This window comes from Pseudonaja textilis, chromosome 3 (genome assembly GCF_049901715.1).
Source record: "Pseudonaja textilis isolate UNSWEBS1 chromosome 3, rPseTex1.2, whole genome shotgun sequence".
Taxonomy (NCBI): Eukaryota; Metazoa; Chordata; class Lepidosauria; order Squamata; family Elapidae; genus Pseudonaja; species Pseudonaja textilis.
Window position 1 is genome coordinate 94,897,671 of NC_141992.1, and position 14,372 is coordinate 94,912,042.

The 14,372-nt window shown below is 35.1% G+C and overlaps 1 protein-coding gene and 1 long non-coding RNA gene across 3 annotated transcripts in view; one reads left to right on the plus strand and one right to left on the minus strand.

The window, feature by feature from the left end:
• Positions 1-14,372, minus strand: part of HMCN1 (hemicentin 1) — a 253,333-nt gene that overhangs the window by 198,837 nt on the left and 40,124 nt on the right. For both annotated transcript variants that reach the window (XM_087930424.1, XM_026703203.2), the window contains exons 3-4: positions 6,261-6,419; positions 4,784-4,906 (exon numbers count right to left, since the gene is read on the minus strand). In XM_087930424.1, the coding sequence (XP_087786550.1) occupies positions 4,784-4,906; positions 6,261-6,419 (282 nt within the window). The remainder of the gene's footprint in view (positions 1-4,783; positions 4,907-6,260; positions 6,420-14,372) is intronic.
• The window catches only part of LOC148126217 (uncharacterized), a 37,295-nt gene continuing 34,660 nt past the window's right edge, over positions 11,738-14,372 (plus strand). The window contains exon 1 of the long non-coding RNA XR_015742995.1: positions 11,738-11,819. This is a non-coding gene — a long non-coding RNA (uncharacterized LOC148126217). The remainder of the gene's footprint in view (positions 11,820-14,372) is intronic.

Here is a 14,372-nt window from a genome sequence, read left to right on the forward strand (position 1 = left end):
TTTGTGTCTATGGGTCTACTGATGGCTAATTTGTCAGAGTGCCAGGCTTCTAGAAATTCTCTAGTGATTTTGGATTTGGCTTAGTCTAGGATGGTCACAGTTTCCCAGTTGAAATTATGGTTAAGTCTGTCCATATGTTGTGAAATTACAGAGTGCTCATTATGTCTTTTGATAATATTCCAAATATATTTATAATTCCCCACTTATGCATATTGATATGCTTCCTTTTAAAAGGAAAGCTATGTACATTCCTGGTTGAAATTTATTTAACAACAATTTGTTGTTAGAGACATTACACTTTCAAATATACTGATACAGAATACTGTATATATGGTGATATATACTGCTCTATAACCAGAAAAGCCAATGGGTATGCACAATGTCCCAATCAACCTGTCCTAGAATGCATGCATGGAACAATAACACTGTCAAAGCTCTGACTACACAGACTAAGATTCCAAACACTTTGGAAAAAATATATTTACATATTTTTTGAAGAATACCACTGATGGAACATTGTATACACAGGAGAATGTTTACAGTTATGGCAGATGATTCAAATTATCCAAATTAAAAACATGTGCCTTTTTGATTCTGCAAATTCAATCATGAGTGCTTGCAAAATGGCTGTCTATACCAATGTGGAACCTGAAAGTCCTCGAAAGAGATACAAAATTATTGTATCTTTTAACACATTTTTACTATGTTTTGGTAAATATTTGACCATACGAAATCCAAATCTGTAGTGAAACTTTGCTTAGTTGCAAATGCAATTGTTCAGAATAAGCAAATCCATAGAACTCATTCAATCATTTCCAAATTAGACTCCTAAAAATTATGCTGTGCTTTAAAAGAAATATTTGTACACATCAACTTTAATCTAAAAATACAACATAACTTTAATCTAAAAATACTCCCAAGATTCTTCAATATGCATCCATTGAGAAGGTTCATCTCTGAATCTTTGGTCTGATCTTGCCACATTCTGATCAATCTCTTTTTTTTTCTTTATTTCTCGTTTTATTTTTCATTCCTTCCTTGAGATTGAACATAACTGGGTTGCTCAATTATTCATAATGAATAGACACAACAGAATTATCCACCTTGGAATTATCTTAATTGTTAGAAAATCAGAATCCAAAATTATCAGCTCACACATACCATTGTTTCATATGTTATCACACTACATCGTTAGGAAAGATTGAGAATGCAGAGGAAATAGGCTATTGCCTATTAAACTTATGGATAGCCAAATCATTGTTATTCTGCTACCTACAGTTTTAAAGGGAAGCTCCACATGAAACAATCTAATAAAAATTAATAAAAAGTTTGAGACTTTTGTGTGCTCAAGGCTAAAATATTTAAAAATGGTTTTCTATATATCTGAGAATATGCTTCACTAGGCAAGTATACGTGAATTGCCTGAGGCATAGTCTTTATTTGAGAGTAAATAAGGACATTGGTTTTGATTCTACTTAAGAGAATATTTTTAACAACTATAGACTGATTAATACCATTCACCATTGTTGAACAAAGTCACTTCTGTATATCTGCATATTTTAAAACTTTAAAGATTTGCTGCTTTTCAAAATATTTAATTCTCATCTGTTTCCAGTGCTTCTGTGCTCCCTACACTACCTATACTATTTCTGACTTTATCTGTATTTCTTCTCATTGGATAATTCTGAAAAAAAATACTCTATTCCAGGAAAATATATACCATAAAATGTTTATTCTTCAAAAAATGCCATTTCTAATTTTGCATTAGGTTTGGCTTCTTTCCACGCAGGAAGTCAGGGCCTTAGGCTAAATAGCTTTGTCATGGACTACACGGGGTGCAGTGACTAATGGTTGACAGCCTCAGGGTCTCGAGTGGAAACTGGCATAAATTAAAATAAAATTAACTCCCAAGATGAATCCAGATGTTGTCAATATTTTCTTTTGTGACCTGCTTTTGGGGCTGGAAAAAGTCAACTATATCAAAGCCAAAGAGTTGGGCTAACTCAAATCCATGTACTGAAAGCATGTGAAAAAAACTGTTCCTGTATAATCATAACATGAAACTTGCATGCCAGAATAAAATAAGCCAAGCCTGGGATGTAAGCAAAAAATACTGTTCTGTTATAATGGAAAAACAATGCCATTCCAATATTACCCTGTTGGGTTGTTGTTGTGTCTCTGCTTATGAGTTGGCTCTCTACCAATATAAGAGACTGCCAATATTATTACTTGTGCTCAGGGCTAAAACGTTTAAAAATGGTTTTCTATATATCTGAGAATATACAGTACTTCACTTGGCAACTATAAGTGAATTGCCTGAGGCATAGTCTTATGTGGTTATCTGGATTGAGTTCAATTTTATGATGCCCAAAGAAGTGGACAAGGTCATCCAATCTGTTAGTTTGTCCACCTATCTATTAGATCATGGTCCTTCTTGGATTGTTAAGGAAGCCCAAGAGATGATCAAGAGATACTGTAGGTTCATGCATTGGTATTGTATTATCTTCTTTGAAAGAAGGGTTAGTCCCACTGGCCTTGAAGAAAGTGGTGGTCAGCCTATTCAAAAGTGGTGACACCCATTCTCCTGGGATTCTGGAAAGCTCTTCAGATCTGGCTCTTGTATAGTCAACCAAGTATTTCGATGAGATTTTTGGCATTTTTGTCCACGTACTGAGTCCTTTTAAGGTCTTGAAGTCAGTAGATGCTGCTCTTTGATAGCATTAAGGTATTGTCACTGGATGTGAGCTGTTCCAAATAAAACTTCCTTTTACAAATGACTGGCGGTGATTTTGTCAGTGCTGATGGTGTTCAAGTGATGATCCAGATGTTTCGGGATTGTGGCCAAGAAACCTATCACTAATGTACTGTTTCATTTTGCCAAAATCATTCTATTTGCAAGTCTTTGTATTTTGTTATGCTGCCCCATTTCTGTTCTGTTCTGCTGTCTCCAGAAACTACCACGTCCACTATCATGTTATTGTTGTTGTTGTTATTCACCTTGTTGTATACTTTTTTCTCCTTATTTTTTATATTAAAGCCAATATAAATTATTTTAAAAATCAGCTCTATAGATGGAGAGAGCAAGCAAACTGACTTTTGTTGAAAATAAGAAAAGTGAGATACAAGAACGGGAAATAGAACTGTTTTTATTCATCTGCTATAAACAAAGAACATGCTATTATGAGTTTCCATTAAGAATTTATTAGTGTAATCATATATTCTATTTCTCTTTTTCCAAAATATTATATACTTAATAATGTTGTTTTTATAAGACTATTAAACAAAAGACTTCTCCTTATAAATAAGTCTAAATATATCTTCTTGAAAAAGATTGCTGTTCTGAAAAAGAATCTGGCATTCTGAATAAAATAAAGTCAAGACACAATCACAATATTGTTGGTATATATTTTTTATTAAAATGTTTAAACAAGAACATAAAAACTGATACAAATGAATATAAAAGAAAAGAAAAAGACAGATATCAAAGAAAAGGTAAAAAAAACCACAAAAACAAAAAGTAGAATTTGTTAATTGCTGCACCGATAGTTAAATTTATTTATGTATTTATTCAATTTATATCCCACTTTGTATTCAAAAACTCAAAGTGGCACATACAGCATACCTTTCTGTTTTCTCCCATAATAACCTTGAAGGTAAATAAATTAGGTCAAGAAAGTGTCATTGGCCCAAAGTCACCCAATTAGTTGTCATGGCTATAGCTGGACTTGAACCTAGATCTCCCTTTGTATAGTCCTATATCTAACCACTACCTACCCAGAAGTGGTATTCCACAGGTTCTGACCAATTCTGGAGAACCGGAAGCAGAATTTTTGAGTAGTTCAGAGAACCAGCAAATACCACCTCTGACAGGCACCACCCCCATCTATTCTCTGCCTCCTGAGTCCCAGCTGATTGGCTGGGTCTTGTTTTGTTGCCCTGCACAAGAGAACGGAGCTGGAAAGCAGGTTAGTGGGTTGGGGAGGGAATGGAGATTTTACAGTATCCTTCCCCTGCCACGCCCACCAAGCCACGCCCACAGAACTGGTAGTAAAAGAATTTGAATCCCATCACTGAACCTACCCCATACAGAAATGTATGTAAGTACTGTTTGCATCTGCCATGTTCCTGCCACAGAAGCAAGCTTTACCCTCTCATGGAAAAAAAATGTATTCTCCAGCAATTAGGGTTTTTTAAAAAGACAGAAACACTTAAATTCAAATTTATTTTCCATTATGAAGAGGCCTTGAGTAATTCTCTAAAAAGAACTCGATGATTTAATTTTGGTGAATTCTACAGCAAGCTGTTTTGATTTGCACCTCCCAAATCCATATGCAAATGAAAAGGGAATTATTCTCTTGAATTTGCACAGCTTTGAACATTTTGAAAGAACACTCAAACATATCAAGTATGCTTTTAAAATATACATTTTAAAAAGTGTATTTAAAATTGTTATTTCTATTTTAAAAAGTGTATTTAAAATTGTTATTTGCCCTTCCAGATTTTCATATACATGCAGAAACAGAATAGAACAGATTTACAGTTAAATAAATAAATATAACATCCTGGGTTTATTTAGTTTTATATTCAAGCCTAATTAATTCACAAATTCTCTCTCTCTCTCTCTCTCTCTCTCTCTCTCTCCCCCTCCCTCCCTCCCTCCCTCCCTCCCTCCCTTTTCTCTGTCTCTTACCTATAGACACAAAATTCAGGAAACAAATATTTACCCCATATTCCATTTTTAAAAACACAATTAGATTATCATCAAGACATGCTCCCATCATACCTCATTAACTTGCTTTTTATCCAGGTGAAAAACTTGACCGGAACTTGTTGAAGCAATCTCTTCATAGACTTTGTAACCAATATGTGCTCTGTCATCACAGTCTCCAGTTAGAACAAATACAACCTGAACAGGTTTAAAGAAAAAAAAAGATTGTTATTTAAATAGTCTTCATATGAAAATTGATGAGAAAATCAGATCATCAGAAATCATTTGGCAGAATGTTATCCACTATAACCTTAAATAAAAAGTATAAATACCTTCAATTTCAAAACAATTAATCATACATTTCATAACAATGAAAAATGGCAGGCCACATTAATTCAAAATGTCAAATGTTAAATATTAATGTTAAATATTATGTAATTATACATTTTAATTAGATGTATTTATTTATTTATTAAACTTATATGCCACTTATACATAGACAAATTTTTGCTTTTATTTTACTAAGTTTAACTAAATAACTGTTAGGATTGAGTGACTAAAGGTCTATTTGATAAAGAGGTAAAAAGTCACAGCTAGGTTGTCTTGCTTTCTAGTGCTTTTTTTCCTCTCTAGCTGCATGATCCAGGTTATGTTTTGCAATCTGAATTGCAGCTGGACTTCCAACTCTGACCAATAACACCAGGACAGCTCAAAAGATTTAGTTTTTTGGTTCATCATTCCAGAAAGTCCAAGAAATTACTGCACACACACACATATACACAAACATGCATACAAAAATCACTTGCAAGAAAACAGTAGAATGTGGAATGTCCCAATCCACCCACGTCTTTCCCAAGGATATTCCATTAAACTCTGTGCCATACCAAATTTTCCATCCTCTCCTATGCCCCATGGTTGAGCATGCTTAGTCTTCATTGGATTGTTTTGAAGTTGCCCCATCCAATTTTTATTTTAACTTCTTCCTGTCTTATGATTTTCCAAGCTGTGGCTACTTTCCCTCTTGACACAGATAAAGTTATTTTCATTACATAAATTTGATAAATAAAGTAGAAGTAATAAATCAATAGCTTTACAGCGGGAAAGAAAATATTTTCCTTAATCTCATGAATGGAACCATAGAAAGATGTATCAGTTGTGGTAGAAAGCCATCAATTAATATTGTTTGAGCCTCATTATTATTCATTAGAATTAGCTATACCATTGATTTACCTCACAATTGAGGATAGATATATTAGACAGAAATCACCACTGAATGGATGGATGGATGGGTGGATGGATGGATGGATGGATGGATGGATGGATGGATGGATTTATGCCGCTTCAATCATTCTGCCTTTAAACAGTTTGCAATAAAGATATAATAAACAGACATAATATTCATACAATATTCATGCAAGTTAAAAAATCATCCTCATATACTAAAATTCTTTTCTGAATGGAATAGCACTGTCTACCTTTTGCATAGAACACACATTTTATAGAGCAGTTGCAATGTGATTTGGAACAGGCAGTATTATAAGAGGATTTGTACCTGGGACTGCTTCTGCTGAATCAGCTGCAAGACCTCATGAGTCAGTTTATAATCTTTGGACCGTGCATCAGTAAATACATAGATGAATGAACCAGGAAGAGAAATTTCTAGAGCAATTTTGATGGCTCCAATGCTCATCTCTGGACAGTCACCACCTCCCTATGGCAAACAGAGAAATGAACAAAATCAGACCTAAATAAAAATGAGTCTGAAATATTAAAAAGAAGTTACAAAAATTCCATATTCACCAAGCCTACTCCATATCATGGGTGTAGGATTTTAAGTGGGAAAACCCTAATTGTTTAAGGCAGATTTTCTAGGTTCCCGCTTCACATCAAATCGGCACCAATAACAAAGGTGCTGGCATAGAACAATGTATGTCTGAGACAGAAAGTTTTTTTTTTAATTTTTTTTTTTAATAACAAAATAAACATAAACATACATAACAAAATAAACATAAACATACCACAAAAAACATAAAAAGATCCTTCTTCATAAATTTACATACAGTGCATCGATTGGTTTACCACTTTTTTTTGTGCATCCATTTCCTAGTCACCAGTATAATTATATTACATAATAGCTCATATTATCAATCAATAATTGTATAACCTAATATCATCACTAAAAAAAAAAAAAATCATTTATAATTTTGTTAATTCATATTTTAACGAGATAACTATAGTTTGCTTAATTTATTTTGCAATAAATCATAAGATCATACCAAATCTACCTTAATAATGTTTTATAAAGATAATATTAAGAAAAAAAAATTTTTTTTTATGCTAAATCTGAATATTCTATCATTATGTTTTATTATCTAACCATTGATAAAAAAAGATCCCAAACTTCATAAAATTGTTTATCTTCTTGTTCTCTGATTTCAAATGTCAATTTGCTCATTTCAGCACAATCCAATATTTTCTTAATAATTTCTTCTTCTGATGGAATTTTCTCACTCTTCCAGTTCTTAGCAAATACAATCCTAGCCGCTGTTAATATATTTACAATCAGATACTTCAAATTTTTATTATATATATCCGGTAAGATTCCCAATAAAAAAATCTCTGGTTTCAAGTCTATATGTGTCTTTGTCATTTTTCCAACCATATGCGAATTTTAGTCCAATATTTTCTAGCGTCCTCACAAGTCCACCACATATGGTAGTATGAGCCAGGTATCTGATGACATTTCCAACATTTTTCAGATTTGTTCTTAAACATTCTTGCAATTCTTGTCGGGGGAAAATGCCACCTGTAAAACATCTTATACAAGTTTTCTTTATAAGCTGTTGACATTGTCATTTTATAATTTTGAGACCACAATTTTTCCCAATTCTCCAAATCAATCCCATATCCAAAATTCTTCCCCCAAACAATCATCGTTTCTTTAACTTGTTCCTCCTCTAATAAAATTTCCAACAAATAAGTGTATAATTTTTTAATCATTTTTTCATCAGTACCTGTCAAGATCCTGTCTAGATCAGTCAATTTATCATAAAATCCCTCCGCTTTAGAATCTATAAGATACCTTGAATGTATTTGCGCATATGAAAACCAATTCATCTTTATGCCTTGTTCTTCTAGTTTTTGCATTGTTTTAAGTTCACTCTTTTCATCCAATATTTCCCCATATCTAACTGTTTGTTCCTTCTCATATATTATAGGATAAGAAAAAGCTTCAATAGTTGATAACCAGACTGGGATTTTCAAATAACATTTTCTCTTAATTTTCTCCAATTCAACCATAAAGACTCCCTTATATAATGCCTTCTAAAATAGCCCTGTGATTTGGTTCCCTTATACCACAGAAAAGCATGCCATCCCAGTAACAAATCATGCCCCTCTAGAGTCAACAATCTAGTCTTTCTTAATGTTATCCAATCCTTAACCCACATTAAATTTGCAGCTTGGTAATACAACTCCCAATTCAGGAGGCCAAAACCTCCTCTAATTCTAGCATCTTGCAGGAGTTTTAATTTTATTCTGGCTTTCTTACCTTGCCATATGAACTTCAACACAATTTTATTTAATTCTTCAAAGTAATCTTTACCAAGCCTGATTGGTATGGTTTGGAATAAATATAAAATTCTGGGTAAAATATTCATCTTGATTGTTGATATTCTACCTATCAATGACAATTGTAGATTTTCCCATTTTTTCAAATCAGATGCTATCTGTTGTTTATCTGGGGATATATTTGACGTCAAGATGTACTACATTGAAAGAGAATAACTATATCAGACAGAAAGTTTTATTTGTCCATTTTACATTATCTTAAAGTAAATTAACTGACCAAAACTAGTGCTAAACTTTCTCACCCACTTGTCCTAAAAAATATCTCTAGAAGTCAATCTGTCTTCCAAAAAAATGTCAGATGAAGCATAGGGAGAAGCTGTTGGAGAATTGCCCTTATATTACATAGAGGGGTTCTCCCAGTTTGATTTAATTTTTCTTTCCGTCAGTGTACCCAATGCTTTTCCAATAGGACTAGCAAGAAAATAAATGGGGAGGGCCACTGTTTTCTAACAAAGGGGGAAGAAGGAATGATAGCCTTCTTTATCTGAACCTGTGTAATTATAACTATGGAAACAAGTCTGGAATTACTTTCTAATGTTTTCAATCCTGATAAAATGGTATCCATAATTCTGTTTAAACCCATACATTGTTAATTCCCAGTTACCCAACATTTCAACACAGATGCTGCACATACAGTTTTTAAGATATTGCAGTCTAGTTTGAAATATTTCCCCTATCTTCAGATTTGAGTTGCTGCTACCAGGGATACAGTATAAACAATATATTCATCAAGTTCCTATTTTATTTATTAATACATTTCCTATTGTGCTATAGTTTACACAACAAGATTTTTCCCCCTGTTCTTCTAAAGCTGCCAATGTAACAATATTTTTGCGAGTTACTACTACATTTTATTTTCTAGTTTTAATTGCTTTCAAAACTAGGCTATCTGGAAGATCAACCAAAGAGAACACAACTAAGAAATCAATAAAAACTTCTCATTAGCTAAATTTAATATATTACAACCTGATTCATTACTCTGGAAGCACCAATACTTCAAGATATAGCTTCTGATTTTCCAATGGAAAAACAAGACAAGCCTCCCCAAAAAACCAACTAGCAGCTAGAATGAATATGGTGGAAGAATATTTCAAAAAGAAATGTTTTTGATTCATGTGAACTGGCAATGGTTTTCTGTCTTTGGGGAAAAATTAATATAAGCCCAATTATTTTTTTCTTGCTGCTATAAGAAAACATTGCTTTGATAAATTACCATATTATCTTGACTCTCAATGTTGTATATGTTATATTTTATTCCTAAAAAGCCTCATCTTCTTAAGCCTTTTTTTTGTTTGTCCTGTGAGTCCCATTTTAAAAACAAAATGATTAACAATAACAATCGATTTTTCATGTACATCACTTAAACACAGGACTCAAAAAAATCTCCTAGGTTAAAATTTGGCAACCTAAATATTCAAGCTGATATTTACCAGATGTTCTGTCTTCAGTTCCAATTAGTCACATCCAACAAGGCCAACAGCAAAGTATAAAAGATTGCTTTACTGCTGGATCTCCCAGACTCAACCTGGATAACCTGGGTTGATACACAGTCATTGCTTAGAACTGAGATTTGCTGCCACCATTTTTTTAAAATTTCTGCCCTTAAATATCTTTACAGAAATAAGGACAAAAGAAGGAAAACATCTTCTTCTTTCATTACCTGGGTAATTCAAGGACATCTTCAGCCTGAATCTGGTTATAATTCTGGAGATGTTGGGGCCTTCTAAGGCATGCTACCAGATTACAATCCCCAATTTCAGCTCACAACCAATTTTCCAAAAGTTGAAAATTAAGCTTTACCCTTAGGCCTTGGAGCAGAGTAGTTGCCTCATCCCCTGTAGGCTGTTTTTTGTTTTTTTCTGATCTGCCTCTCTGGATGTCTATTGTCCATTTCCTAATATTTTTATTGTTCCATTTCTTTTTAATGTCAAGTGCCCAAAATCAATTGCACTCAGGCAGCCTCTGCATTAATTAAATAAATAGAACATAACCTAACACAGATATGAAAAAGTACATTTTTCAAAACAGCATTTAAAATACAGAAAGAAATATCACAGCAAAGATAAAGATTAAGCTTAAAGAAAACTGGGATTCAGGAGAGGAAGTGTGAAAAGGAGAGCCATAAATAGGCTCATCCAATATCATACGAACCCAGAGAAATGATAGCTTGAAGGAAACCAAAGTAATTTGAGCAAATACAAAATTAAAAGCCTACATCTATTCTGCCTAGAGCATGAGTGAGCATGGGTGAGCTATTCATTTTCCCAAGAGGTCACATGACAAACTGGGACTGTTGTGGAGAACCAAACCAATAGAACTGTGAAGATGTGTAGGCATGCGCGCGCACACACACACACACACACACACACACATTGGGGGAAAATAGCAGTCACTTTCAAAATAAAAGCAACCCATGTGGGCCAAATGCAGTGGTGGGATTCAGATTTTTTTACTACCGGTTCTGTGAGCATGGCTTGGTGGGCATGGCGTGGCTTGGTGGGTGTGGCAGGGGAAGGATACTGTAAAATCCCATTCCCTCCCCACCCCACTAACCTGCTTTCCAGCTCCGTTCTCCTGTACAGGGCAACAAAAGAAGACCCAGCTAAACAGCTGGGACTCAGGAGGCAGAGAATAGATGGGGGTGGGGGCCAGTCAGAGGTGGTATTTGCTGGTTCTCTGAACTACTCAAAATTTCCGCTACTGGTTCTCCAGAACTGGTTAGAACCTGCTGAATACCACCTCTGGCTAAATGGTGACAAGCAATGGACTGTATGTGATCCAGGGGCCATAAAATGCCCAGGTCTGGTTTAAATACTCATTACTATTAGGAGTCCATTACAAGTTAGGTTTCTTCCCATATCCTGAATTATGTGACTTCATTTGAAGGAGAAGAAGGAGTTTAGCTCTTCTTTTTCTCCTCAGACAGAGAAAATGAAAAAGAGACAATTTTTCCTGGAAAGCTCACTGATTATAATGTCTTGATAAGATCACACTTGGAATATTGCATCCAGTTTTGGTTGACACAATATAAAAAGCTGTTGAGACTCTAAAAAGAGTGGAGAGAAGAGCAACAAGGATGATTGGGGGACCAGAAGCAGGAATTGGGGATGCCTAGTTTAATGAAAAGAACTAGGAGTGATATGATAGCCGTGTTCCAATAGCTTAGGGACTACCAGAAAGAAGAGGGAGTCAACAAAAACACATAGATTAGGTCCTAGGGATCTACAAAGTAGCAGCGTAAGGATTCGGACAAAGGCAGCCAGCCGATCCGGAGTGAGGGGCTCCTGTCAGGGTCCAGGAATCCTGTCTCGAGCAGCTTCCCTTTCAGCTGCCTGGAGAGGAAAAAGCTGCCTAGTGAAAAGAAACTACATGGTCTAAAGAATCTGCCTGATCTTGGGAGAGGGAAGCTGACACGGGGAACAAACAAGCTGTGGGTTTACGGCAACTGCCAACTGCAAGCTTAGAAGCTACCCAAATGTGGGTGAGTGTCTCCCCCAGCTCCTTATAGATTGGGGGTGCATTTTTCAGTGGGAGGAAGGAACGGGTAAACTGCTCAAAGCTTTACTGTGGACCTGAGTCAGAAACAACTTAAAAAGCAAAGACTCCAGAGCGGAAAGGGTGAGTGTGGAGATTAAGTGGCAGCGGCTTAATTTATGTTTTTACCCTCTAACTCTGGAAGTTAAATGGCAGCTTGAGAAAAGAGTGATCAAAGGAGAAGCGGGGGGGCTAGACCAGAAGAAGAGGTGTGAAGAAGGTTTTTATTCAGGAAAACCGCCTTTTGAAACTGAGATTGATTGTGAATTCCGATGATGGAAGAACTGGAATGATGTCTACAGTCTCCATTTAAATCAAATCACCAAAAATAATTCTAAACAGCCACCAACTGGGGAGAACAAAGGAGACTCACAGAGAATTTATAGTCTCCATATAAATCACCCGGCTCCATTTAAACAACCTGGTTGATTAGTCAGCCTGAATTAAAATTCCCACTCAGCCGATTGGACAACCTCCACTAAATCCCCACCCAAATCTCATCCTTTCCAAACTCCAAAGTAGATGATTGGTGAGCTCATTCAAATCTTCTCCATTCAAATCTATCAAACAGCAATGCTTCCTCTTTAAAACAAAACCAAAACAAAACAAAACCAAAAAGCGTGGCTTTAAGGAAAAACAAAGAAACTTTATACTACAAGCCTCCAATACTATACTGTCTCCACTATTTCAGTACCTCAGGACCAAATATTTATAGATAATTCTTTGTCTATAATAATTGATTTATCATATAATTAATTGTTAAATGACCACCAATTTACTGATTCATTGAACTGAGAGATTTAATACTGTATCATTTATTATCTAGTCTATTGATTGATTGATTGATTCTTAGTAATAAGTTGATTGATTGATTTTTAGTAATAAGTAACCTTACTTTTGATTTGTTCTCTAACTTATCAATCAACATTTATTAATTACCAACATTCATTAAGTACCTTTCTATTTATCACATTAATTAGTTATTGTAATTGTTTAGTGTACTATTGTCATTGACCATGCCAGCCAGAAACTCCAGAAACTCCAAATCCTCCACTACCAAACAACAACAAAGAAATAATATCTCTACCAATGACCTCCCAGACTCCTGTACATGCTTCAGATGTCTTAAAAACATCAATTAAACCGAAAATAACATCAAATGCTACCTGTGTGACAATCAAGCCCACCTTGCCCACTTAAACAAAGACCTAGCTGATCTCCTAAAAGCATCACTTTCCCTTGTCTATGTCCATCATATTTTCCTAAGCTAAACAAACCAAGTACCCTGCCTGACAGAGTTGAGAGCATAGAATCACTCATGCACTTAGCAACACATTTTGAAACAATTATACAAGAAAGCCTAATTTCTCTTGGAAAAAAAATACAGCACTGATAAGTGACTACCTATCAGCTCAAAATCAAATCTCAACCCAACAACCACTACCACAACTACTACCTCAACTACAATCACAACTACAACCAAAAATAACCACCAAACCACAACCACAAATAATTACTATCCCATCAAATAATTCCACAAATGATTCTACAAATGATATCTCCTTACTAATCAGAGACACCATTGAACGTGATCAGAAACGTCCAAATGCTGTCTTATTTGGTCTTGAAGACACCAATGAATCAGATGACATAACCAAAGTTTGTAATATCATAAGCAACTCAAATACAACAAACATCTCTCCTGAAGATATCATTGAAGTAATCAGAGATGGCCCTGAGTCCAAATACAATGATGGCTCAGTGGCCCCAAAATTTTCTAGAGTTGTTTGCAAAAATGAGTCCAGCAAACGCATATTCATTCATACAATAAGCACCATTGCAAAAACCAATCCCAACCACAAAAATCTTTCCTCAAGACCAGACTTATCCATACTGCAAAGAATCCGTTCCCGTGAACTCTGCAAGGAACTCAAAAGATGTCTATACAATGGAGAGAAGGATCTCTACATTGACTACCATGCTAATTGTATCAAAAGTAAGTCACACAACCCACAACTCCACATCCAATCCTACCTCATCCAACCCACCATCACTCAAAACTAGGTACGCATGCCCCTAACTACCTTAATTCCAACTACAACTGGCCTTAAATGCAAGCTACTCAATGCAAGAAGCCTTGTGAATAAAACACCTGAATTTCTCCTCTAACTAAATATGGCTAAATTCGACATCATATTTGTCTGTGAAACATGGCTCAACACATCTCTCCCTGACTCCATTACCACAATAAGAGACTATCAGGTTTACCGATCAGATCGTGAAATCCGTAGAGGAGGTGGTGTTGCTATCTTATATAAAAAGTCCTTACATCTAAAAAACATCCAAGCTACCCAAGAGCTTGCTCTTCCTGAGACCACCACCTGTGAACTGTCCTTAAATATCACATTTCGATTCTAACTATGTTACAGAGCCCCTGATTATGACATCAACATGTAAACAAGCTGAATACACTACTAACACGGGCAGCATCCTGCCCACA